Source organism: Cibotium barometz, chromosome 60 (genome assembly GCF_041138505.1).
Source record: "Cibotium barometz isolate CiBa-2024 chromosome 60, ASM4113850v1, whole genome shotgun sequence".
Lineage (NCBI taxonomy): Eukaryota > Viridiplantae > Streptophyta > Polypodiopsida > Cyatheales > Cibotiaceae > Cibotium > Cibotium barometz.
Genome location: NC_141105.1, coordinates 25,708,699 through 25,736,262, shown reverse-complemented (window position 1 = coordinate 25,736,262; position 27,564 = coordinate 25,708,699). Strand labels below are relative to the sequence as shown.

At 46.6% G+C, this 27,564-nt stretch overlaps 1 protein-coding gene across 13 annotated transcripts in view; it reads right to left on the bottom strand.

Annotated features, from left to right (window-relative positions):
- Positions 1-27,564, bottom strand: part of MEE44 (Nucleotidyltransferase family protein) — an 84,561-nt gene that overhangs the window by 37,872 nt on the left and 19,125 nt on the right. For 10 of the 13 annotated variants that reach the window (XM_086794352.1, XM_086794355.1, XM_086794351.1 and 7 more), the window contains exons 2-6: positions 24,893-25,411; positions 22,320-24,569; positions 22,118-22,237; positions 21,829-22,011; positions 9,011-9,073 (exon numbers count right to left, since the gene is read on the bottom strand). In XM_086794352.1, coding sequence (XP_086650478.1) covers positions 9,011-9,073; positions 21,829-22,011; positions 22,118-22,237; positions 22,320-24,569; positions 24,893-25,411 — 3,135 coding nt within the window. Of the gene's footprint in view, positions 1-9,010; positions 9,074-21,828; positions 22,012-22,117; positions 22,238-22,319; positions 24,570-24,892; positions 25,412-26,122; positions 26,272-26,363; positions 26,568-27,564 lie in introns of those variants that run through there. The other 3 variants (XM_086794358.1, XM_086794360.1, XM_086794357.1) reach the window with 3 other exon arrangements.

Below are 27,564 nucleotides of genomic sequence, written 5' to 3'. Positions count from 1 at the left end.
ATGCATGGTCAGAGACAAAGCTAATGCTTTGACCTTGATGCTTACTGGTACATTATGTCGTGGACTTTATCAGTTGGATGCATTTCAGCCAGTGGATCAGTCTACTTATAATGCATTCACTCTTACTCCAACTATGGTTGATGCGGAGTTGTGGCATGCTCGCATGGGGCATGTAAATTTTGGTAGTCTTATGCTTATGCAGTGACATAACATGTTTACAGACCTACCTCTCATGGAGAGGCCTCCAGATCACATTTGTGAAGGATGTATTTTGGGAAAAATGCATCGGTTTTCATTCCCACGTGATCAGGCTCTACGAGCAACTGCAAAGTTGCAGCTTATACACAGTGATCTTTGTGGTCCCATGCAGACGAAGTCATTAGGAGGTTGCTTCTATTTTGCTACATTTATTGATGACTTCTCTCGTATATGCTGGGTCTATCCTTTGACACAGAAATCACAGGTATATGATGCATTTTTGGCCTTTGTAGCACTTGTTGAAACAGAGTCAGGATGCAAGGTTAAGACTCTCCGTTCTGACCGAGGGGGGGAATATATGTCACACATGTTGAATTTCTTTCTTGAGAGTAGAGGTATAAAACATCAGTTTACTACTCCTTATACTCCACAGCAGAATGGGGTTGCAGAAAGGAAGAATCGGTCACTCATGGAGATGGCCAGATGTATGCTAAAGGCAAAGAGGCTACCACATATCTTTTGGGTGGAAGCTGTCATGTGTGCTTGTCATATTTTGAATCGATGTCCCACAAAGGCATTGGTTTCCATTACTCCTTTTGAGGCTTGGCATGGCCGCAAGCCTTCGGTATCACATTTTCGTATCTTTGGGTGTCTTGCATATGCACACATACCCAAAGAGTTGAGGAGGAAGTTGGATGATAAAGCCACAAAATGCATTTTTGTTGGGTATAGCCGTGAGAGCAAGGGCTACCGCTTATATGACCCACTATCCAGGAAGATATTCACTAGTCGGGATGTGATTTTTGATGAAAAATCAGAAATATCCATGGCTGGTTATGATGCAAATCAGGCTGAAAATGATGTGTTTGAAGGTCTACTACCTATGGAGTTTCATTCCACAGTTGGTGATCCAACTCATGAGGGTACAGGACAGCCAGCAAATCATGAAGGTGGTGCAGAAATTCAGCAGCAAATTGAGCCAGAAGCTGAACCAAATATGGGGCAGCAGGAACCACAGGTCAGACACATACCTAGATGGTATTTGAGGACATTACAGGACAGCCATCTAGAGGGTCCTCTTGCTGGTCGTACTCGTAGGGAGACACGGACCAATGACCATGCACACATCATGGATTTGAATATGGTTATGGCAGCCAGTTTACAGGATGATGATGAGCCTGATTCATTTGTGGATGCATGAGACAATGTGCATTGGAACAAAGCCATGCAGGATGAGTTTGATTCTATTAAAAGGAATCAAACATGGGATTTGGTTGATCTGCCCAAAGGCAAGAAAGCAATTGGTACTAAGTGGGTCTATAAGTTGAAAAGACATGCAGATGGATCCATTGACAGGTACAAAGCCCATCTAGTTGCAAAGGGCTATGCACAGAAGAAGGGCATTGATTATGAGGAGACATTTGCTCCTACATCCCGTATGTCGACACTTAGGTGTGTCATTGCATTGGCTGCACATCGTGGTTGGGTTGTTCACCAGTTGGACATAAAGACTGCTTTCCTACATAAGGACCTCGAGGAGGAAGTTTATGTATATCAGCCCATAGGTTTTGCAGAACATGGTCATGAAGGGAAAGTATGCAGGCTGAAAAAGGCCTTGTATGGTTTGAAACAAGCTCCACAAGCTTGGTATGCAAAAATAGATGCTTTCCAACTCACTCAAGGATTTGTGAACAATCCATCAGAAGCCACCTTGTATGTAAAGAAAGAAGAGACAGATCTGCTGGTCATCAGTCTTTATGTAGATGATCTCTTGCTCATGGGATCAAATGATAACAAAATTGCAGCTTTTAAAGAGATACTGCAACAGACATTTGACATGTCTGATTTGGGGGTTGTACACTATTATTTGGGCATACAGTTTGTATAGGATAACAGAGGCATTGGGTTGTTGCAATCTCGGTATGTTGCTAAACTTCTAGAGAAGTTTAAATTTCAGGATTGCAAGCCGATTAGCACTCCTATGGAGCCAGGGATGAAACTGTCACTACAAGATGACAGTATTTCCTTTGATGCCACTACATATGCTCAGGCTGTTGGGTGCCTTATTTATTTGTGTACTACACGGCCAGATATTCAGTATGCCGTATCTCAATTGAGCAGATTCATGCACAGCCCGCGGTTGTCACATTGGCAAGCTGTGAAGCGTGTATTCCGATATTTGCACGGTACCTTGTCTCTCGAATTGCTTTATCCTGAGGGGGGTGACATGCAGTTATACGCTTACAGTGATTCAGATTGGGCTGGTGATTTTGATACCAGACATTCCACTAGTGGAAATTGTTTCTTTCTTGGCTCTTCATGCATTTCTTGGCTAAGCAAGAAACAGACCACAGTGGCCACTTCGTCTTGTGAGGCAGAGTACAGAGCAGCCTACACTACTACTGTTGAGTGTGTTTGGCTACGTCGTCTCATGGACTGATATGGATATTTCAGTGGAGGAGCCTACACCTATCTATACTGATAGTCAAAGTGCCATTGCTGTGGCCAGGAATCCTGTGTTTCATGCTTGCACGAAACACATTGAGATTCACTATCATTTTGTTCGGGAGAGACTCCAGGCACGTGATATCAGTCTGATCTACTGTCCTACAGATCAGAATGTGGCAGACATCTTCACCAAGGCATTACCACGTCCGAAATTCGAAGCATTCCGCACTGCTTTGAATTTGTTTCCTTTTGGTGGATGATGTACAGTGATCACATATCACTCCAGGGGGGTTTGTTGGGTTTTATGCTGTGTATGCACCAAGAGGAGTGCTAGTGATCATCAGTAGATTACTGGGGCACTTTTTACTTCAGCTAGTGGAGGTTTTTTCCCCCAGTTTAGCTTAGTTTCACTTATAAACAGTTTATAAGTGTTTTGGTCCACCCGGCACATTTTATGGCCGGACATGTGAACACATCTTTTAGGTCACTTTATTATGTGGCTATTGTACTTCACATTATCAACTGAATACACAACAAGAGTCGTGTTCTCTCTCTGCTTTCCACATTTGTGTTTGCAGTACCTCCAAACCCTAACCCTAACAGCTGAAAGCCTTCAACCGGGACATCATGTTTCTGACAGAGACACATGAAAGCCCAGAGAGAGGCTTACCACGGGTAGTGGAAAGAGGGCACGCTGAGCGCATCTTCATGGGGTCGGGAATCTTATATAGAGACCAAAGGAAGAGAGGATCAGCCAATTATGCCACAAAGAGGTTAAGACAAAGAAGCATTACATATGTCGCTGCCCCATATACTATGAGATCCAGGGGAGGTTTCGATATCTATCCCAAGAGGAGTTTGTCCCACTTTCTAGGATCATTGACTTCCAGGACCAATGCTTACCTAGGGCTCTTTCTGCTCGAGATTTTTAGACACAAGGACACATTCTTATGAGAGTTCGGCCCCACCCACCCAGCCCCATCCCTCACCAACCAATCACCACCAACTTCTTCCGAACCCAAGAGGAGGACACCCACACAATGCATCCCGTGGACCCACCTCGTGCTGTTGCACCCCACCTCGCCCGAGAGGAGTTACCTTGGACCCGGCATGCGCACTCCAATGTGCCCAGTGCCCACACCCGCCCAGACAAAAGCCACAATCCACTCATCAACTCTAGATCCACGACATATTCACCGCCATCGAGCTACCTTTCCACATGACATAGCAAAGGGAGACCTAAGATCTCTCAACCATACTCTTTAGCCCCATGCTTGATATAGGGAGTGTTATACCATCTATTATGTAGGGTCCCTTTGTCTAAGAAATAGATAATACCTAATATTTCCTAATTTTTGCAGGACACTTGTGTTGTAACAATTGGTTTTAGAGAATTTTTACTGGGAACAAGCTAGAAAAAATCTAAAGCTGAGCATTATAAGGGGACATGATAGTAATTCTTAATCCTAAGACTCAGAAATAGATAGCAATAGTAATTGTCTAAATTTTACAAGGCAATAGTAGAAATTTTTTATTGCATAATGAGCTAGAAAATTTCTTAAGCAAAGCATTATATGCAGTCACGATGATAATGTTAGAAGTCATCTCCTGTCTATTTTTATACACCAGGGCCTTTGTTGTGGGTGTGCCCGCCCTTATGAGGTGTTTTCTCATTTTTCCCCACTCTCTGTATTTTTCCCCATTTATTCCCTATTTTTCTGTGGCATGGGAGGCAGTCTAGTAGTGGCAGGAGGACCCTGAACCTGGCCGACCACATCTGTGACATGGCCGACTGCACTACATGAGTCGTGGGACTTTTCTGATGCTGGCCGACCCACTTTTGCTGCTGGCCGACTGTGATAATTCAGTCGTGGAGGTTTTTGTGTCCAGTCGGCTGCCCTACAGCAGGCCGACTGCTGATGGGGGGGAATATAAATAGGCCCCCAGCCCCCATACCATTTTGTATCATACTACGGGATCTTCTTGTGTATATAGAGCAGAGTTACACGCCTCTCTCTCTCTCTCTCTCTCTCTCTCTCTCTCTCTCTCTCTCTTGTGCTGTATTTTTTCTGCATGCGTTTTACTCGTGTTCCCAGATCTGGTCATCATCTCCGCTGCGTATTCTGACATGGTATCAGAGCCTAGGCTCTAGATAGTTCTTGGGATTTGTGTGAGCAAGAGGGGGGCTGTTGTGTGGCTGATTGGTGGACCGTACGGGACTGTTCGGGAAGAGGAGAAGCAAGAGGACGGCAGGCTGATTTGCTGGACAGCCACTTGCAGGTTTTAGTTCTTCTTTGTTGCCACCCACCCACCCTTTTCAGAGTACATCCCCACAATGGCAGATCTGTTTGAGATGGCCGAGAGGCATGTGAAGATCCCGACGCTCCCCACGTTCCCGGTGGACCGTCAATTGGACGGGAACAACTATGGCATATGGAAGGTTATGATGGAATCTGTTCTGGAGTCTTACGACCTCACCGATTTCGTTGTTGTTGGTGTTCCACGGCCGGAAGTAGAGGAAGGGGAGTTACCGTCGATCCGAAAGGACCGGGAGGCTCAGACACAGATGTGGGATCGTGTGAACGCCAGGGTCCGTTCGTTTATCTTTCTCAACTGCACACCGCAGGTAATCAATCATGTAAAGCATATGACGCTGGCCAAAGGTATATGGCAGCATTTGGCCTCTCTTTACAACAGGGTATCGCCCATGAAGAGAATTTCCTTGGAAGTACAGATGCGGGTTATGAACCCTGCAAAGTTGTCGACGATGCGGGAGCATATTAACAAGCTGCAGGCTCTTCAGCACGAAGTTCTTCAGGCTGGGAAGGAGATATCGTCAGAGGACATGGCCATCACGTTGCTGTCACATTTGCCCTCTTCGTACTCAGCATTTTACTCGTCTTTGATTACCAGTGGCAGGCTCAGCACCATCACGTGGGAGGAGCTTGTGCCCATGGTCCTGGACCAGGAGGAACGATTCACGAACCCTCCTCAGGGTGGAGGTTCGGAGGCCTTAACTGGCCAATGGTCGAAAGGCCGTAACACGGGCAAAGGGAAGGCTTCATCGTCGGAGAAGTCTTCTGAGAAGAAGTCCGTTTACTGACCGCGAGAAACTAAAGGCAGAGAGGACCTGTAATGATTGTGGCGAGAAAGGCCACTATTGGAGGCAGTGTCCCAAGCAGAAGACCGAGAAGGGTGAAGATTCCTCAGCAGCAATCATGAAGACTCCGGCTTATGTGCACCTGGAGGTGGTGGACACAGATGTTTCATTTTCTTCAGGCAAGGAGGAGATTGGAGGACTCTCCGCAACGGGTACTCGGGAGTGGATTCTCGATAGTGGTGCTTCCAGGCACATGACTCCTTCCCGTTCCGGTTAACAAGATCTCTGTAGGTGTTCTGGTCACATTCTTACTGGGGATACATCCACTATCCCAATTCACAGTGAGGGCAGGATGGAGATAGTTCCCGATGGCAGAGGGGGGAAGCATTCCTCCCAGGTGTTGTATGTTCCGGCACTTGGTTTTCATCTGTTTTTTGTCAGTGCATCAGGTTTGCAAGACTGGCGTACGGGTGGAGTTTGATGAGCATTTTGTTGCTCTCCGGGACAAAGCAACATGCCAGGTGGTTTGGGAAGGGGGAGTGGAGAATGGAGTTTACAAGCTTTCAGCACTCTCTCTCCCAGGTCCTCAGGTTTGTGATGAGTGGCAGTCTGGTAATGGCCACTTAAGTGTGGATACGCTGCAAGTGCAAGCTTTTCGGGACCAGATGGTGGATAGCTTGCCAGTAGATGGCAGCAGTTGGCAGGAACTCTCCAGTACTGATGTTGGTGGTTCTTGTGTTAGTCAGTTAGAGGAAACTGAACAGGTCACTTATGCTCTGATGTCTCGTAGTATTCGGGACAAAGAACCTCCTGTAGAAAAAGATGTTCTTTCCACGGGGACCTTTCGAAAAGCCAGGCAGGTGGCAGTTGATTACTTGCAGAAGGAGGTGGTTTCTCGAGGCTTTGTGGTTGCGGATTCAGAGGGGGTGGTTGACAGGTTTCATAAGGCCTGGCATGGTCTTCATCAGGTTTCCCAGACTTGTTTTTGCACCGTAACAGGTGTTTATCCTTGTGAGCAGTGTGATGCCTTTTTGACTCAGAAGCAGTATGGTTCATTGATCTGGTTGATAGACACCAGATTGGACGGAAGCTTCCTGATGAGACAGTTGAGCTCATTGTTGCGGATGACTCTTTGGGAGGCAGGATTGCGTTTCCTGTGGTTTCTGCGGCATGCGAAGGATCATGGACTCTTGTACACAGGAGGAGGATTGTTGGATGGAGTCCGACTCCACGGTTGGAGTGACTCAGTTTGGGGAGGAGATCCGGACACGAGGAGATCTACTTCAGGCCGAGGAGCAGTTTTACGGAGCAATAAGAGGCAATCATCTTTTGCCTTGTCGATGACAGAGGCAGAGTACCGAGCTGCTTGTGATGCTGCTTGTGAGGTGGTGAGGATGCAGAGGTTGCATTGCAGGTTTGGGCTTCCACTGGTGGAACCCATGGTCATCCAGAGGCACTTTGTTCGTGAATAGATTGTTGCTGATGGCATCTTGCTAGAGTTCTGTTCGACGGAGGACAGTATGGTGGACCTCTTCACGAAGTCGCTCTCTCAGGTTTTGCTCAGGCGGCACCCCAGCTCCCTGTGGTTGGTTTCATAGCCAGGAGCTGAGAGGGGGTGTTAGAAGTCATCTCCTGTCTATTTTTATACACCAGGGCCTTTGTTGTGGGTGTGCCCGCCCTTATGAGGTGTTTTTCCCCACTCTCCGTATTTTTCCCCATTTATTCCCTATTTTTCTGTGGCATGGGAGGCAGTCTAGTAGTGGCAGGAGGACCCTGAACCTGGCCGACCGCATCTGTGACATGGCCGACTGCACTGCATGAGTCGTGGGACTTTTCTGATGCTGGCCGACCCACTTTTGCTGCAGGCCGACTGTGATTATTCAGTCGTGGAGGTTTTTGTGTCCAGTCGGCTGCCCTCCTACAGCAGCAGGCCGACTGCTGATGGGGGCCCCCAGCCCCCATACCATTTTGTATCATACTACGGGATCTTCTTGTGTATATAGAGCAGAGTTACACGCCTATATCTCTCTCGCTCTCTTGTGCTGTATTTTTTCTGCATGCGTTTTACTCGTGTTCCCGGATCTGGTCATCATCTCCGCTGCGTATTCTGACAGATAAATCCTGATTTGGCCTGGGTAAGGTGTAATAGGAATTTATTAGAGAAAAATAATAAATTATCTTCAAAAAAAAATTTAAAAAAAACACTCTTAAAGATTTCGGTGAATGGTGAAATTTGGCCCAATGTGGGTGGCCACTTGGACACCTAGGTGTGTACCGATTGTAGCCTTAGCTATTTAGACCTTATTAATAAGAGACCTGCTTAAGGGGATAGCTTAAGGGGGCTGCTTACCAAGTCTCAGCCATGTATCCACCATACCTTATTTTAGTATGGGAGAAGAAAGAGTTTCTCCTAGACATCCTCAAAAGATGAGCAGGACGCATCCAAGACCTGAAGCTCAGCAAAGGAGACCACCTGCCTTGTGGGGCCACACCCGTAGACACATCCCTCCTCCCGGACAGAGGACCATGTTTTCTCTCACAGCGACCTATGAGTTTGGCTCACCCTCACAACCATCTCAGGACAAGGTCCTCAAACAGCTGTGTAATCCCATCAAGCTCGAACATATATACACACACGTCTCATCAGACATGCAGGTGGAACAGCAGTTGAGCCCCAAGTATGGAGGATAAGTACCACACCAAAGGAGTGGGCAAAGGAACATTCACTAGGGGAAGACATGTGAAAGCCTCCAAAAACACCCATCACCCTTTCATCATACTATGGAATTTGAGGACACTAACATTGTCTTTTCAAGAATAGGTTCGATCTAAGGAAAAATCATCCGAAATGAGAAAAGACGTGTAGTTCTCTACTTGCACAACATCTGTCAACATAGCATAAAGTGCACAACATAGGTCACAATGACCCCCCGCAACCTCCCAGTCACAGCTCAACTCAAGGCAAATCAGAAGAGACCCATCACGTTCAATATCTTTTACTTGCAGAATCAGAGGTTCACCATCTCAACCCTAAGTGATGAGGTTCTTGCATGCCTACATTATCAGCTTTCAATCTTACTGCAGGAGCACCTAGTGAAAGTTTTCTGAAGCTGCACTTTTTTCCTTTTAACATCTCCACAGCCATGTTCTCAAGAAGATTCCAGAATTCATATTTTACAATGGCTCTTAAAAACTCTGGATGCCCACTCATAAAATGGAAAACGTATAGCAGAAAATGGGAAAGAAGGCCCATAGAAAAGATACCTGCAAACAAGTTTCTTTGATCCCATTGCGACCTTCTAGAATGCCTGCTTCCTTGATTGGTTCCTATGAAAACCAGAAGTTCTTATTTTCAAAACCAAAGTTCTTACTTGACCAAGATGCACAACAAGAGACATCAAAATCTGTATGCCCTACTATTCAAAAACAAGTATACTCGAGAAATGTAATATTTGACACGCACAAAAGCTCTTCAAAAAAACTTTGATGATCCATTAAAAAAAATGACACATAAGCCTTGCCGAAGTGATTTAATGAACAAAATCAAATTAAAGTTTGGATCACATAGACAACAGAAACTGAAATCATCCACACATACACAACTGCTGCGTTCTAATGGCCACCACCACATCCACCCACCCCCTCCCTTCCCTCCCTCCCTCCTGTGGGCATCTATTTCTGATACAAGCATGAAAGTACAAAAGGCTGTGGCTGAAAAACTGCAAAGTTGCCTCAATTCTGCTCGTTGTGCAGCTGAATCGGGCTGCAGAGCACTTGTGGGCTTACCTTTGCTGCTCCGGAGCCTGAAGTAGAAGAGGATGAGGAATGAAGGGGTTTGGACCTTATTTATAGGAAAAAACCCCTCCAACTACTACAAGTGGGCCAGCCCTTTCGAAACCCTAAAATAGTATGATAAAACTCACTTACCCACTCAAAGTGCCCAACCATAGGCTCCTTGGCCAGGTTGGTCCACAAGTGCTTAGGCTGCCCAAAACTCGTCTGAAACTGCCCCATACCTGTCCATTTCGACTCCATGCTGATTTGCTATGGATTTGACCTAATGCAAGCCTTCTGCATTTCCAATAGTGTTGCCACAACACCAACCTTCGTTGCTCTTCCAAAAGCGGTTTTCAACACCAACCTTCGTTGCTCTTCACAAAGGTTGGTGTTGACATAACACCAACCTTCATTGCTCTTCACAAAGGTTGGTGTTGACATAACACCAACCTTCGTTGCTCTTCAGGAAGCGTTCCCAACTTGATCATTCTGATAAGCTTGTGCCTCCAAGGATTGCTGGACCCTCGTTGCCATGCACCTAGTCTATTCTCTGCAAACCCTAACCTAATCTCACACACACCCAACAGCCCTGCCCTTGCAATCAAGGGCTCACAATAGTCTTTCTACCCTACTTTGCCTACGTCTACCCTGTAAATGTCCTCATGAAAAGACCCAACGGGTCTACCACAAAGCCTCCCCCAACTATGCGCCTGCCGTCACTAGCTTCCCTCCGCCCTAGCCTCGCACGGCCTTGCCTTTGCCCGAGATTACACATAGACCTCTTGTTGGCAAAGCTATGTGTACTCCCACTATCAACCAAACCATGTGCTACTCTTCCATTCCATCTCCCCTTCTACCTGTGTACCGTCTGCCTGTGCCCCACCCTGCTTCCCTTCCACCGGGCCTCTATTCCCAGCCTTCTTCCGCCCAATAAGCCCCCACCCCCTTTGTGCCACCTTGCCTTCGCCAACCGCCCGCCTCATGCTCTGTTTTCACCCCTTCGTGCAGCCCCCCAGTGCCTCATGTCCCCCCCCCCCCCCCCCCCCCCCCCCCCCCCCCATGTTCCTTCGCGCCCCCTCACCTGCTCTTTTTCCATCTCAGCCCCTCACGCAACAAGACCGGACCCGCTGTGTTCCATTGCCCCCTGCCTTTCGCGCTACCAACCCCCCCTCCCCACCCTCCCGGGGGCGGCTCCTTGGTCAGTTGCTTATAGCTTTCAGGGTAGTTTTATCTCTAGCAAGTTTCAGCACTCTCTCATCTTGTACCCCCAGGACGACTCCATGGCAGCCGCTCCATCATCCTCGACTGAGGCCGCCATCCCTTGCCTCTCCTTTTCCAAAGAAGATCTCCAACTCCTCACATCGAGAGTTGCCTCTTTGGAGGCCTCCACCTTGGTATGCAAGATTGTCGGTAGCCGCCCAACGCACGGACAGTTCAAGGATCTATCACAGGCAAGCCTTCTCGGCGCACCTCGAAAGATCCACAAACATTCATCCTCTTGGGCGTGGCTACTACCAGGTTGAGTTCGATTCGCCTGCAACTTCAGATAGAGTCATGCAGCTGAGCCCCGTCGCACTGCGTACGACCCAGGCCTTCTTGGCAGCATAGCTTCGACCGGGCGTCCGAGCCTTTGGCTAGGGCGTCTCAGGCTTTCCTGAGACAGTCATAGTTTTTTTCATACGTTTCCATACGTCATACATGTACGAGTATGAAAGTATGATTGGAGTATGATTCAGACGAATCATATGTGGCCCTAATTTTTTAAGTTAAAAAAAGAGAAAATGTGTTAAATGCACAAGTGACAACTTACAAATTACAATAATACAAAGTTATGCATTCATTGAACATTCATCATTGATAAATACAGAGAGTATTCAGTGAATCAGTTCTGTAACCTGTTTACAACTCTCTGCTGCCACAGTGAACTCACTGTGTAAAGTGAGAAAGAGAGAGAAAAGTTGAAAACTGAAACAATTCAACAAAAAAAGTTTAAAGTCCTTAACCTGCAGCTGCTCACAAGTCACACGTCACGAAAGCCACTCAGACAAATGTCTGTACCTTCACAAAACCCAACAGTTGCACGCACTGCAAAAGCTGAAATCGTTTTTTTTATCTGACACCCATTTTTTTTAATTCAACACCCTAAAAACATGTTTTTAAAGGGGAAAAAAAGTCAAGTATGAAATCTCATTTCATACCTGTATGAAATGACAAGTATGATACGTATGGTATTTCCAATCATACCCATCTGAATCCAACTATGGTGACAGTCTGCTTTCTAGGCCTTAGGAAGGAATACCTTCCTCTCCTCCTAGTGATAGGTGGTGCTATCAAGAGGGTGATGGAATCCTCCCCCTCCCCCCCCCCCCAACCGCCACTTTGGTTCTTGCGCAGACAGTTGGGATTCCATCCCTTTGTATCTGCATCGCCTCCCCAGACTCAGTGCCTCACATCATTTCGCTCCTTAGTCTGCACGGGGGCGGGGGGGGGGGGGGGGGGGGGGGGGGGGGTATTTTGCAAAGAGTGGAGTACTCTAGTCTCCTAGCCTCTAGGCCAATGCTTCATCTGTCGCCAGATGGGACACCTCCCAAGAGTCTTCCCTCGCTGGCAGTCCAGGAGGCCACCTCCCCGTTCAAACCCTCCAGAAGGGGATGGGCGAGACTCGCGTCCCTATGTACCAGAGCACCAAGCCTTGGAAGAGACCGATGCAGGAGAGTGGCAGACCGCTCTAGCCTGTCGGCCAGCGGGACCACAAGCTGAGTGGCGTCGGCAACAAGCATGCCAGGCTGGCAAGATCCAAGAGGATACAGTTTTGTCAAAAAACAGTTTTGAGCATTTATCTCAACAGTCCCCTGATGGTGATGGGCCCCCTGCAGTTCCCTTGAGGGAACCCCCCCCCCATAGTCACAAGGGACGGGGGACGGTGACAGGGGACGGGGACGAGGACGGGGACGGGGACGGGGACGGGACGGGGGACGGCCATAAGTAGGGAACGGGGACGGGGGAGGGAACGGCACTCAAAAAATACTCTCTCTAAATTTCTGCCGCCGGGGGGATCCAAGGGGGGCCGGCGCCCTCGAATCTTGAAACGAACTCAAAATCGTCTCTCTTACTGTCTCTCTTACTGCTGTCTCCAACAGCCATAAACGGCTAGAAGAGCCAAGGCCCAATAGCCATAAACGGCTAGAAACGGGCAGGCAGGTGCAACGGCCAAAAACGGCAGGAGCAACGGCAGGATCAACGGCTCTCTGCCGTCCCCGCACAGCGCCGTCCCTATCGCCGTCCCCTGTGAGAAACGTCCCGTGGGGGACGTCCGTCCGTCCCCGTCCGTCCCCGTCCCTGCGCCGTCCCGATTCGCCGTCCTAGCGTTCCAAGCCTCCGTCCCCTCCGTCCCCTGTGACTATGCCCCCCGCCCCTCCCTCCCTTTCTGGAGATTGTTACCTCATCGGGACTCCCCTCCAGGTTTTCAGCCAGTGGAGATCGCTGACCCTTCTGTGCCTGCAGCGCAGCAGGCCTGGCCTCACAACCATCCCCCCATCTGTTAGCATTCATCTCCTGTCTATATCATAGTGCTCAGCAGGGCCTTTGTTGTGGGTGTGCCCGCCCAGGAGCTCTTATCATTTTTCCCCATTTCTTCCCAGGTTTTGCCTTATTTTTCTGGTCGTGGGGCAGATTTTGTGCTGGCCGACTCTACCTGTCCAGGCCGACTGGATTATGCTAGCCGACTTGCTATTTTTAGCAATTGTGGACATCCAAGGTGTTGTCAATTGCTTTTAGGCTGGCCGACCACCACTGAGGGGGCACCCCTGCCCCCCACACCTTATTTGTACCGGATCACTTCTCTCTCTCTCCTGCGTTTGCTCTTCTACGCTCAGTTCTGTGTTTAGATTCAGGCTAGTGATTCTCTCCTGCATTTGCTCGCCTTCAGCATAGAGTCCTGCTACGTGTGCTCTCAGGTTTTTGTCTCATATCCGCTGCGTATTCCGACATGGTATCAGAGCCCCAGGTGGCTTGAAGCTTGGAGATATTGGAGAGCTTGCGGGACTGTTGATTTCTTGAAGACCTTGGAGAGCTTGCGGGAGATTTGAAGAGCTAGCGGGACTGCTGGTTTTTGGTGCTGATTGGAGATATCTTGGGCTGTTCGGGACTTGGAGATCGGGTAGAAGGCGGCCATCACCATTGGACAGCCACCTTGCAGATTACTTGCAGCCTCTTCTTCATTTTTTTTCCCACCCACCCTCCCTTCACAAGACCAAAGTAACCCCCCGAGATGGCGGACTTGCTTGAGATGGCCGAGAAGCACGTGAAGATCCCTACCCTCCCCACGTTCCCAATGGATCGACAATCGGACGGGACCAACTATGGCATCTGGAAGTTTATGATGGAGTCTGTATTGGAGTCTTATGACTTGGCTGATTTCATTATTGTTGGTGTTCCACGGCCGGAGTTGGACGACGGGGGGCTTTTACCCTCTTCTCGGAAAGAACGAGAGGCTCAGGCACAGTTGTGGGATCGTGTCAATGCCCGTGTGTGTTCTTTCATCTTCCTTAATTGCACACCACAGGTGATTAATCATATCAAACATATGACACTGGCCAGAGGGATTCGGCAGCATTTGGCTTCTCTGTATAACAAGGTATCACCCATGAAGCGGATCTCCTTGGAAGTGCAGATGCGGGTGATGGGTCCTACAAAGTCTTCGACGATGCAAGAGCACATCAACAAGTTGCAGGCTCTTCAACAGGAGGTTCTTCACGCTGGGAAGGAGATATCTTCAAAGGACATGGCCATCACTTTGCTGTCTCATCTGACTTCTCAGTACTCGGCTTTCTACTCCTCTTTGATCACCACTGGTAGGCTCAGTACCATCACATGGGAGGAGCTTGTGCCTATGGTCTTTGACTAGGAAGAGCGTTTTACGAACCCTCCATAGGGTGGAGGTTCTAAGACCTTGACTAGCCAGTAGTCGCAAGGCCGCAGTAAGGGCAAAGGGAAGTCTTCACAAGAGGAGTCTTCTGGGCAGAAGCCCGACTTGGATCGTGACGCCTTGAAGGCAAAGAGGACCAGTAACAATTGTGGCGAGAAAGGCCACTATTGGAGGAAATGTCCTAAGCGTAGCACCGAGAAGGGTGCAAATTCCTCAGCAGTAACCATGAAGACTCCAACTTTTGTGCACTTGGAGATTATGGACACAGATGCTTCATCTTCTTCCAGCAAAGAGGCGGTTGGACTCACCGCTAGGGACACTTGACAGTGGTGCTTCCAGGCACATGACTCCTTCCTGAGAGTTATTACAAGATCTTAGAAGGCACGCAGGTCACATCCTGATTGGTGAGGAGTCCACTATCCCTATTCACAGTGAGGGCGAGTTAGAGATCGTTCCTGATGGCAGAGGGGGGAAGCATTCCTCCCACATTCTTTTTGTCCCATCTCTTGGTTTTCATCTGTTGTCAATGCAAGAGGTTTGCAAGACTTGTGTACGGGTAGAGTTCGATGAGCATTTTGTTGCTATCCAGGACAAAGCGACAGGCCAGATTGTATGGGAAGGCGGAGTGGAGAATGGGATCTACAAACTCTCAGCACTCTCTAAGTTCTCAGTTAGGTGATGTGTGGCAGTTTTGTCATGACCACTTGAATGTGGATACGCTGCGGCAGGTTTCTCGGGACCAGATGGTGGATGGCTTGCCAGATGTTGTCAGCAATAGGAGCAGGGACATTCCAGTTCTTGCATTCGTCAGTCAGAGGAGCCTTTATAGGTGAACTATGCTCTGATGTCTCGTATCATTCGGGACAAAGAGCCTCTTGCAGTTGAGGAAGCTCTTTCCCACGGGACTTGTAGAAAAGCCATGCAAGTGGCAAATGTTGACTTGCAGGAAGAGGTGTATGTTGAGCAGCCTCTAGGCTTTGCGGTTCCGGGTTCAGAGGGGTGGTTTATAGGTTCCGGAAGACCTTCAATGGTCTTCGACAGGTTCCCAAGACTTGGCATACCAAAATTACAGTTGATGATCCTTGTGAGCAGGTTGATGCCTCCTTGTATCGGAAGTAGTTTGGCTCATTGATTTGGTTGCTGAACAGCGGATTGGACTTGAGCTTCCCAGTGGGGCAATCGAGCTCATTCATGCAGACGCCTTTGAAGACTCATTGGGACACAGGATTGCGGATCTTGCAGTTTCTGCAAGGTATCAAGGATCTTGGACTCTTCTATGACACTAGAGGGGGAACGACGGATGGAGTCAGCCTCCACGGTTGGAGTGACTCCAATTGGGGAGGAGATCCAGACACGAGGAGATCTACATCAGGCTACAAATTTACCCTTGGCTCAGGAGTTGTTTCATGGAGCAGCAAGAGGCAGCCAACTTTTGCCTTGTCGTCTACAGAGGCAAAGTACTGGGCTGCTTGTGGTGCTACTTGCGAGGTGGTGTGGTTGCAGAGGTTACCTGGTGAGATTGGGTTTCCACTAATGGAACCCACGGTCATCCAAAGTCACTTTGTTCGTGTGAAATTTTATGCTAATGACATCTTGCTAGAGTTTTGTTCGACGGAGGACAATGCGGCGGACCTCTTCACAAAGGCTCTACCTCAAGCGATGCTCCGGCAGCACTCCAACTTGGTTCCACATCCACGAGCTGAGGGGGTGTTAGCAATCATCTCCTGTCTATATCACAGTGCTCACCAAGGCCTTTGTTGTGGGTGTGCCCGCCCAGGAGCTCTTATCATTTTTCCCCACTTTTTCCCATGTTTTTCCTTATTTTTCTGGTCGTGGGGCAGATTTTGTGCTGGCCGACTTGCTATTTTTAGCAGTTGTGGACATCCAGGGTGCTGTCGACTGCTTTTTGGCTGGCCGACCAGCACTGAGGATGTCCCCTGCCCCCCACACCTTATTTGTATCGGATCTTGTGTATAGCAGAGCTTATACAGCTTCTCTCTCTCTCTTCTGCGTTTGCTCTTCTACGCTCAGTTCTGTGTTCAGATTCAGGCTAGTAGTTCTCTCCTGCGTTTTCTCGTCTTCAACATAGAGTCCTGCTACATGTGCTCTTATGTTTTTGTCTCATATCCACTACATATTCCGACACCATCACCCCCCCCCCCCCCCCCGGCCAGCGAACCGAACCCTTCTTCCCCATCCCTCCCTCCCTCTCCCCCTCCCTCGTAGTCTGCCTCAACTCTCCCCTCTCTAGCTCCCTCTACTACTGCTATTCCAGATCCCTTCCCCCACCTCTCCAAAGCACTCCCGTCACCCTCCGCCGGTCGTGCCAGATCCGGATCCGGAGCGGCAATAGCCAGTCAACTCCATTCGCCGGCTGATTCATCATTTTTTCGAAGCCAGTTGAAATGACCATTGCAGCCTCGCTGGTCCAGGCTCTCCCTCCAGAGTCGCCAAGAGGCCCCCCCAGGGTATTGGGATAGCCAGTCGACTACAGTTTTTTCCAATGCCTCCCTGTTGATGGAGCGGGCATGTTTGACGAGATTTATGGCTCCCATCCGCGTTTGTGTCGTGTTATTCCACTCCACGCCATCCACCCCAGAGAGTGGAGCGATGATCTCCTCCTCCCTCCTGAGTGCAGCACAAGAGCACGGAGAATCAGAGTCACTATCCGCCACTATTCAGGCGCACAACCTACATGACCTGTTGTGGTGCATCACAGATGTGCTTACCCACCTCTGGCCTTTGGCTCGGATGGAGTTGGGCGGCTCCGGCCTAGGGGAGATGGTATCCTCGAGCTTGGAGGTGCTGCTTTTTGTTTTCCTACATGTTTCAATGGCAGTACCTCTTCCCCCATCCTACAAATACCTGCATTGTGACAAATGAAGTCCGGAGTATGCATACTCTAGGGCTCGAACAGAGTGGGTCCACATGGAGGCCAAGATATGTACCCATCTGGCATCGCTTCGCCCCAGGACTAACAATGATTACTCTCCATCGAAACCCACGCCCAAGAATCTTCGAGTGGAGGGCAGTTCCGATATTTCTACTTCTCACCACTCTTAGCTATGTGGATTGTCTCATGGAACATCCAAGGGTTGGGAGGGCCATAGTGCTTCCAGAGGCATGGTGTCCTTAGAGAAGAGCTCCACAAAGCAGCAGTTGGACCCATTGACATTCTCTTCTTACAAAAGCACCATCTTTCAGAGGGACGGACCACCAACGCTGCCGAAAGATCTTGCAAGGCAGGAGTCACAACTTCTGGTCCCATTCTTTTGGGCCCTCCGGGACAAAGGGTGGAATATGCATTTCGGTCAGTGAGCAGTTTTTGTCGGCAGTGGGATAGACTCACGCACCATCGTCACTGGTGGGTTACCATCAGATAGGGAAGGACTGTGTTGGCTTCTTGAATGTCTATGCGCCAAACGTGGCAGCCAACAAAGCCACCTTCTGAGTCCAGTCCATCAATCCCTACCACCACAAGCAAATTTCTGGTGTATGGGCAAGGACTTTAACATGTTGGAGTCAACCGATGATAGACTCGGAGGTAACATGGCCACTATATCACGTGCAAAGTACCCAGCATGGCAGGAGTTGATCTTGGCCCTCAGGGGACAGAACTTTAACATGTTGGAGTCAACCGATGACAGACTTGGAGGTGACATGGCCACTATATCACGTGCAAAGTACCCAACATGGGAGGAGTTGATCTTGGCCCTCAGGGGACAGGACCCTTGGCACCTTCCAGAGTTCGGATGTAGCCCTAGGAGTCTGTGTTTCTCCAGACCAGATAGGAGGAACACCGGCCCTAGCCTATCCAGATTCGATCGGTTCTATGTTGACAAGTGGGCTTGTGGCCGTGGCGGCATGATCGGTATTTTGGTTGGCACTAATTTTTCTAACCACGCTCTGATTATTCTCTCCTTGGATGACCCCTGGAAGCAGAGCACACAGATGACTATCCAATTCCAAATAGCCTCATTCAAGACCCAGAGATCTGCAGCACGATAGAGAGGATTTAGGAGAGGCTGGATTTTCACTTAAGAGCAGCTACAGGAGCCTTGGATGCAGGCCTTGGCGAGATTAGCAATCTATTTACAGGAGGTAGCGTAGAGTAAGTTGGCTGGCTTCCGAAAGCAACCGAGGAGTATTCGTAGGGGTCTTGCCTCTGTATAGCGACTTCAGCAGTGTGCACCAAATAGCCCGTGGGTTGAGAGTCAATTGGATGCCGCCCACACAAAGCTCAAATCCATTGAGGAGCGATAGGTGGAGTACAAATACCGCACCAGACCTCTTTTTGGACACACGCAGGAGACACGATCACTTGAGATTTAATCTTCTCTCTAATACATGCTAATGAGTATGTGTGAGTGATTTGAGGTGAGAGAAGGGAGTGGTGCCCGTAGTACAACACGACGGTGTTACAACGCTCGCAGAGAAGGTGAATGGTAAGCTACCCATAGCGGTGTTTAGCTTAGAGACCTCAAGGGTTACAAGCCGGCCATCGGAAAGATCCCCACAACACGTTGAGGTGAGTGGTTCCCTCTTTGCTATCTCTTAGCCTTAACATCAAGGTACTGCGAATCACATGTCACAACATCTAGAATACCAATACCCAAGTATCTAGGATACTTGCATCCATCATTTAAACATCCTCCAAATTGTAGTCAAAGAGGCCTTCCACCAACGAAGAGGTTTGTTTACACGCCACAAGTGATTTGCATGTGTTTGTATCCAAGGTGGGGGAGTAAAATTTTATAATTTAATGAAGCAGTGACTTCACAAAAAAAAAAAGTGTGTATATGTTTGTGTGTGCATGTGTATATGTATGTATATATGTGTACGTATGTGTATGCGTACACACACACACACTTTTTTTTTTGTAAAGCTTCATGTCATTAATTACAGGTGGGAAACCTCAAAACGAGGAAAACCCACCAAAAAGATCACACTTTTTATTTACAAGTGGGAAACCTCTAAGCGAGGAAAACCCAGAAAAAGAAGAGTAACTATAGGCTTCACTACCTAGAAGCAATCAAAGTAAATCCTATAAGCATCAAGAGTGATGTCCCCAGCATCATAAGCAAAATGAAGCGCGTGACCAAGCGAGAACTTGAAGTAATGGAAGGGAACAACGTCATCGGCTTGGAACATGAGGTTGTTCCGAACATGCCATATGGTCCAAAAGACCCAGAATCGGACCCAGCTGAAAAATACAGCAAACTGAGACTGTGATGCTTGTAACACCCCAAAAAGCCAAAAGCATCTGTGAAAAATGCCCGAAGGGAAACGAAGGCGAAGAGCAGTCGAGACCCGGCGAATGAACGATCTGGAGCATACGCAACCCCATAGTAAATGCGGGACAGTCTCCTCAGTAGCTTCACATCGGACACAACGTGAAAGCGCAATATGACGTGCATGTAACAAGCTACCAACAGGAAGAGCACCAACCAAACAGCGCCACAAGAACAGGCGTTCTTTAAGAGGCAGATGACTTTTCCAAATGCGAAACAATGTACGTTTCCACCACATTGAAGATTTGGAGAGAGACCATAGCTGATTACCATGTCTGACTATCCATGCATCCGATTGCAAGAGGGCATAAACTGTCCCAGCTGAAATACATACTACAACATCCCCACTAACATCATCAGTGCCCAATAGTGGGTGTAGAACTCTGTATCAAGATATGCTCTCACACACGCACTCCACACACACACACACACACACTTTTTTTTTTTTTTTGTAAAACCAGTTGAAATTGCATTATATCATAAATGTACAAAAGGGTTTGACATCAAGAGGATGTCTGAACCCTAGAACTTAAAAAAGCAGTAAAAAGGTTCTATGCAAGATCAGGGCAGTGCTCAAGAAAAGAGCCTGTGCCCTATCCATCAGAAACAATAAAAGAAAAGCTGAACACAAGAAACATCCAAATCTTCCTCATGCACGGCATCATATAAGGACTACCGCAATGAGGCTCGGAAGAACTCATAAGGGTGCTGAAGGGGTGAATTCAGATATGCATGATTTCGCTGTAGCCAGAGGGTCCATAAGGCCCAATATCTGATCCAATGGAAGAAAAGAGAATACTGTGACAAAGAAGCTGATAACGTGCCAAACATCCAGAAAAACTTGTAGAACCTGTGTGTAGGAAATCTGAGAGATAAAAAATAGGAGATCTTGTCCAGAAGGTCTCTGGAATATGAACAAGACCACAATAAATGCGGAACATTCTCAGTAGTATGATGACATCTTGGACAAAGAGGAGAGGCAATCCTTCTTTGAGCCAATTTCACTCCCACTGGAAAAATACCCACAATGCATCTCTAGAGAAAAAGTCTCTGTTTCAATGGCATTTTCAACTTCCATATCAATGTCAGTTTTGCTTTCCACCACGCTAAAGACTTATCCAGATGCCAAAGAGAATTAGCATGCTGAGCAATCCATGGAGGAGGTAATATCAATCGATAAGCCTGTATAGAAGTCAGTAGATGCAAAGGTTGAGAGGATAATCTTGAACTTGAAGACTGAAGATGCCAATCTTGAAGCCTGTCTCTTACATCCAATGTTGGAATCGGAATGAAAGGGTGTAAAAGATCTGCAATAGCTTTCCATATAGATCTATGATGCATCCCAAGATTGTATTGTTGGCATGCTGCCGGAAAAGAAAGAATTTGCCCTCTAGTATCCACTACGTCGTCAATGAACCGGATGCCTAACTTCATAAGATTGTAAGCTCTGATTGGTTGTTGTACAGCAAGGGGAGAGTAAAAAACAGCACTCCAATGTTTGCTTTCCATTCGAAGCGAGGAAGCTATAGAAGCAGGATGGGGAGACCATTCGATGCGAGAGAGCACTTTCTTCCAATCCTGAATCAAGGAAGTAGAAAATGGACAACCAGGGATTTTACCTTGAAACTTGCCAAGCACTACTTCGGATGGATCAACCAACCAACGACCGTAAGCATTTGTGCGCATCCGACCACACAAAATTGCCAACATGATAGACCAAGGCTGCTCTTGTTGAAAAAAGGTTTTGAGCATAGTGATCTTTCTTGCCAGCACATGAAATTTGATGTTTATAATACACACACACACACACACACACACACATAAGAGCATATATTCACACAAAGCCCTTCGTACTAAGTTTCTGTCAAACCTCCGGAGTTGCAGGGCAGACTCAGCCATAATGAAGCCTAGCACTAAGGGAAGTAGCAAATAGAAAGAGAAATATATATATATATATATATATATATATATATATATATATATATATATATATGATATGTATGTATGCGTATGTATATATGTGTAAGTATGTGTATGCGTACACACACACACACACATATGAACACCTTAGGTCATAATGTACTCACCAGATTTCTAACGGGTGGTAAGCAGACAACCAGATCAACATCACTGCAGGGAAGGGCAAGACCGGTTGCATTTGATCCAAATATCTTCAGCCTGGATCTTGGCCACAGAACTTGCATAGCATGAGCAACCTTGTCAACTGCTGTGGTAATGGATGGCTTTCTCAACAGATTCTCTGCTGCAACCTTTTTCAGAATGAAGCAAGAACCCCACAAAAAAAAGATTAAATGACTGGTACACCATAAAAAACAAAAAAAAACAAAACTATTTAAGAAAGGAGTGTATGATTACCTGTTTGCAAAAACCTTCTATTTCCTCGTGCAGAATGCTATGGAGCCTAGTGATTGCTGACTGCAGAGAGGGATTTGATTTAAATAGCAATGTAGTTTGCATAGGCAATGCAATATCTGGCTGTGGAAATAAACACTTCCATGTTAGAAAAAGAACTAAAATTACATCCTACTCACCTAAGCTATATATTTGAAGCACTCACATGATCTTTTTCTATTGCCAGAGGAGGAATGGCAAACAATCTTTCCCGAAGAAGTGCCCCAGAGATGGGATGAATGGCAGCTTTGTCTCTCATACTTATGTTTCCAAAGGCACTTTCTAAGACTTCAGATAGAACAAGTGGGACATCCTGTTCCTCTTTGTGATAGGAATTAACAAGACCCCACCGACGTGGACTAGAGCTGCCCGAACGAACTGTTGTTAAACCCTTCCGTTTCCCAAGTCCACTGACGGGGGAAGGGGGAGGTGGAGGAGGTGAAGGTGGAACACACCTCAAAACTGGTGAAGCAGGACGCCTCTGCCAAGGCAATTCGCGCCTTCCACGGGGCACATGAGGACTTCTGGCCTCGTGGTGCCTTATAGATTCAGATCCGGACACGAGACTTCTGTCACGAACAACTATGATGGGCCTCAAAATTGGCCTGGTGACAATATCAGGTACAATCCCATCTATAACACCAACTTTTCTCACATCATTTGGGGACTTAACTTGCTCATCCTCTGATTTTACTGATAAAACAGGAGGAAGTGGAGGAAACTTTGCAAACTCACTTGCAGACAATGGCAAGCCAACACGTGGTGTTGTATTGACTGGATTGTGTTCAAATCCTGGATGATATGTGGTTGTTGGAGGAGATGTACTTACTATACCAGGAGAAGCCACATTGGTATACGCCCCCGACATTGGAGAGAGTCCCATAATGTCATCCAGCACAACGCTCAAATCAGCTTCATGTCGTGCCCAAGAGCTATCCTCGGAGCTAAGCGAAGGAGGTCGTGAGTACCCTGTGCCAGCATAATCTGCCGTATTCCAGAACATGACACCACCACCAAAATACTGGTTATAGTCTCCCTCACGTTGAATATTCAAGTCTAAAAACTGCCTTTCACCCTCTTCCTCTGAGATAAAATACCCCTCATGATCATCAAAGTCTCCTGAAAAATAATTTGAGTCATCATAATCAGTATCATCTGGTGTTCTATCATCATGTTTTGATTCCTCTTGAGCCCTAGCTAATGCATTTAGCTCAGGGCCTGCAAATGGTGAGGGAAAGGAAGGTTGTGATAATGGAAAAACACCAGTCTCTTCCCTAAGCCCAAAAGGATAACCTCTGTTTTGAGCTATATTGTAACCAGATGAAAACAGTGGTGCACAATCTGGACTCTTGAAATTGTTCTGTATACTGCTGCTTCGTTTTGAGTTGGACCCCGGGCCTGATGGCTGTTTCATGATAGGACTTCTCAATGCTATCAGTGATGCCTGCAACCGCTGCTGCCAATTCCTACCTACATCTAAATGCAACCTTTCGGTAGCTGGTGACATGATTTGAGATCTTCCCCTTGAAAACCGGAATTGAAAGGTCCCAGGCCATTCATGTGCTGTGCAAAGGCCAAATGTGGAGCTCTGGGAGTTGAATGTCTGAGATCTCAAACCTTCCCAATATCTCTCTCGAGACACATGGGATGAACGAGGGGATCTGGAAAAGGAAGTTGGGGTGGAAGAAGGGTTACTAGCTGGAGAAGAGAGACACTGAGTTCCTCTGATTTCAAATCCCATGGGTTTGGCATTCAGGCCACCAATAACACCATCCACCTGCATGTCTTCTCTTGCTGTCTCAGCTGGCTCATCTTCACAGCAAACTTTTTCAGTGCTGCAGTCAATTGCTGCAGTTTTTAGAGGCATGTGAAGTGAGCTTTCTTCTAGCGTGCACTGCTCATTTCGAGCCTGACTCAATCCCTTTTCAGCAAAACCTTGTTCATCTGACTTGCACATGCTTTTAATCTCATGATCAGAAAGATCTGCATTGCTTGGGCTATCAGCAATCTTTGAAGCTTCAATAGTACTTGAAGAATACAACTCATTACTCAATTCAAGCTGCTGAAAACCAGAATCAGCTGGGTCATTGTTATGCGGCGTTGTAAGCATACCAGAAGCAAATAGCTCTTGGCTGTTAAAGTCTGCAAGATCAGAGTCTATAGCTTTCTCGGTATGAGTGTCTTTAGCAGAAGCCTTCTCAGACCTCAACTTCCCATCTTCTTCGAGAGTGCAACCAGGGCTATCCTTTCTTTCATTGCCTGCCATAGCCAAACAAGACTCATTGGTATCATTTGGTCTCACTCTAGAATGTTTTTTCTTCTTTCCCAGCTTACACTTTTCAATCATCAGTCCTTCAGCCCCTTCATGCTTTTCTCCTAGAACACCTGCATGAAAAGCACTGTTTTCTGGCTGTTCCTGTAAAAAGTCAAGGCTTGCATTATTTCCAAAAATGAAAAATAAAAAATGCCATCGAAATGGTCACATTGACTAATGGTAGTCTTGCCAGCAGGCAAGCAGGCCCTAAACATAGCATACATGGCCAAGTTGAATAGCTTATAGACAATAGCATAGATGGCCAAGTCCAAGATTTGCTCATGCGGTCATATAAAGCAAAGGAGAGAACAAACATAAACAAGGAAAACACTGGAGGAAAGTTTTGCAAAGAATACAAGGACGTAAGCAAAAATACTAACTTTTGAAATTTTGAAGTTCAACTGATAAAGCAATGCAATGTATACCTGTGACAGTACCAAAGCGTTCTGGACTACCTCATTCCCAGAGCTTGTATGTGATTTACTCTGTACAGAGTTCCGATTCTTCTTTCTTCTGCTTTCCTTCTTTGTTTTGCCTTCAGAACTTTTTGAAGGGACTTGGCTTATACAGCTTTCGCTTTTCAAAAGGTCTGCCTCCATAGACTCCACCATGACCTCTTGTAATGCACTTCGTGCCCTTCTCATAACATGGCCTGGCAGCATATCTGCTGAATCCAATGAGCTACAAAAAAGCCACTTATAGTCTGCTGCTTGAGTCATATCCGCATGCTCACTAAGTGCAATGCGCAAAGGTGACGATGTAAGATTTCGGATCGCATCTAGCCCAACTATGTACGACCCAAAGGCACCTAGATTTTCAGCAAGTTGTGCACCCCGCTGGTCCAAATCTGAGTCTAAAAAATGTGTACTCTGGGTACCTCTTCTCCGTGCCTTTGAAGACGCTACTTTGACAGAATTATGTGATGCTCTTACAGCCTGCATGACCTAATATATAAACCCAGAGAAATGAGTTCAGTCTACAACATGTAGCAAAACCAAAATTTTGAAAAAATGAACCCATCTCAAAACACATTTAAAAAATGATACATTTTTTAAAAAAAAGGTTACATTACAATTCATTAATAATAACTAACAAATATTATCAAAAAGCCATCTTGCATCAGTGACTCAATCATGACTTACAAATTTCAACAAAGCGTAACATGTCAAGTGGTGAACCATGATTGATATCTTGTATACAAACAAGGTCATATGATAAATCATTAAAGTCAATAACAAGCTGAAATATAAATAGCCACCTCCCAACGATAACGTACATACGCATACTCTACATATCGTATGTGACAGAATTATGATCATATCTTCATCAATGTTTTTAGCAGGACCAATTCATGCAGCATCTACAGTTTGCTCAGAATTGAGCTTTAGAGGTAAGTCACCCACGTTACCATTGAGGAGGGGTGCTAGAAGTCAATGTTCCACCCTTAGGATGCTTTGACGAGGTTCTGAGCCTCTCATGTTTAAGAGGTCATAGGAAATAGTGGAGCAACCTGGACACTAGATGGTTGTAGAGGCTATCATTATATAGGTCTCAACTAATTATGATAATCATCCATGCATTATTTTGGCAATGAACCCAATGATTCATAATAAGACCAAGTTTATGTACCATTCTTGAAGTGTGTGCAGACATACCGTTCAGAGTGTACTTCCCTATTGAAAATGCATAAGTGCATTCAATGGAATGAGTACACCTTTTATATATTGCCTAGATGGTATTTGTTGGTCGCCTTCTTGTTGCCAACAAAGCTTGTAATTTGGCTTTATATTACATTTTCAAGTTGCTGTAAAGACGACAACATGCTAATAAAATTATTTCTCTAAAAAAAACAACACAGCGTTTCAAAACCTGAAAGATAGACACTTCTCAACCGACCTTGTTTTCATCATAATCAAACTTCCAGAACAAATGCAAAGTTTTTTGAACAACACGCTTCAAGATAGCTCCAAATGGGTTCAGTTGTCAGCTTTTGGGAGGCCACCCTTTACCACTTTTTCTTACTTTTTTTTTTGGTCATCTTTGGATCCCTCTCTTCTTCTCCACTACGTTCTATAATTTTTCCATCCTGCTCCTCCTCCTGTAAGGCTACTGTTCAAGTGCATGTGTTAACAAAGTTGATTGATGCAATGGCATACTTAATAGAAACACAAGAGCAAACAACTACTACTCTATCTCTATCATATCACGAGCAAATGCCCTATGTACAAAGACTGTCCAGTGACCCAAGGCTGAAAATTGAAAAGTAAACCTAAACTCTACTAGAGAAAAATCTCCTAACAACCCAAGAAGTTGCATAAGAACCTCTGCTTGCAAGAAAGCACTAGATGCTGAGGAGAAATGATAAAACTTGCTGGTTTCTTGCTCACACTTAAAGAAGAGGGCAACGCTGGATGCTGAAATTCTGTAAGGAAGGATGAAGAGTGAGGAGGCTGGGACGCCTTTTTACATGAGGGCTGGGGCCCTAATTGCTGGTCCTCTGTAAGCAAGGATAACGGGTGAAGAGGCCGGGCGCCTTTGTACATAAGGGGACATGACACATGGCACACACTTATCCAAATAGGAGGGTGTTCACACACATATATGCATACTTACACATACATGAGGTGTTCACAGCTATACAAACACATATATATACCTAGATGAATCCAAGAACATACCCAAATTCACCTTTTAGGAACATGCATGTTATATACTCATGGTAGTCAACCCACAAGACTATATAATTATCAACTCCATTATGCATAGTATGGACTAGATACTACGACATCCCCACTAACGTCATCAGTGCCCAACAATGGGTGTAGAACTCTATATCAAGATATGCTCACACACGCACTCCACACACACACACTTTTTTTTTAGTAAAACTAGTTGAAATTGCATTATATCATGAATGTACAAAAGGGTTAGGCGTCAAGAGGATGTCTAAACCCTAGAACTCAAGAAACAGCAGTAAAAAAGTTCTATGCAAGAGCAGGGCAGTGCTCAAGAAAAGAGCCTATGCCCTATCTATCAGAAACAGTAAAAGAAAAGCTGAACACAAGAAACATCCAAATCTCCCTCATGCACGGCATCA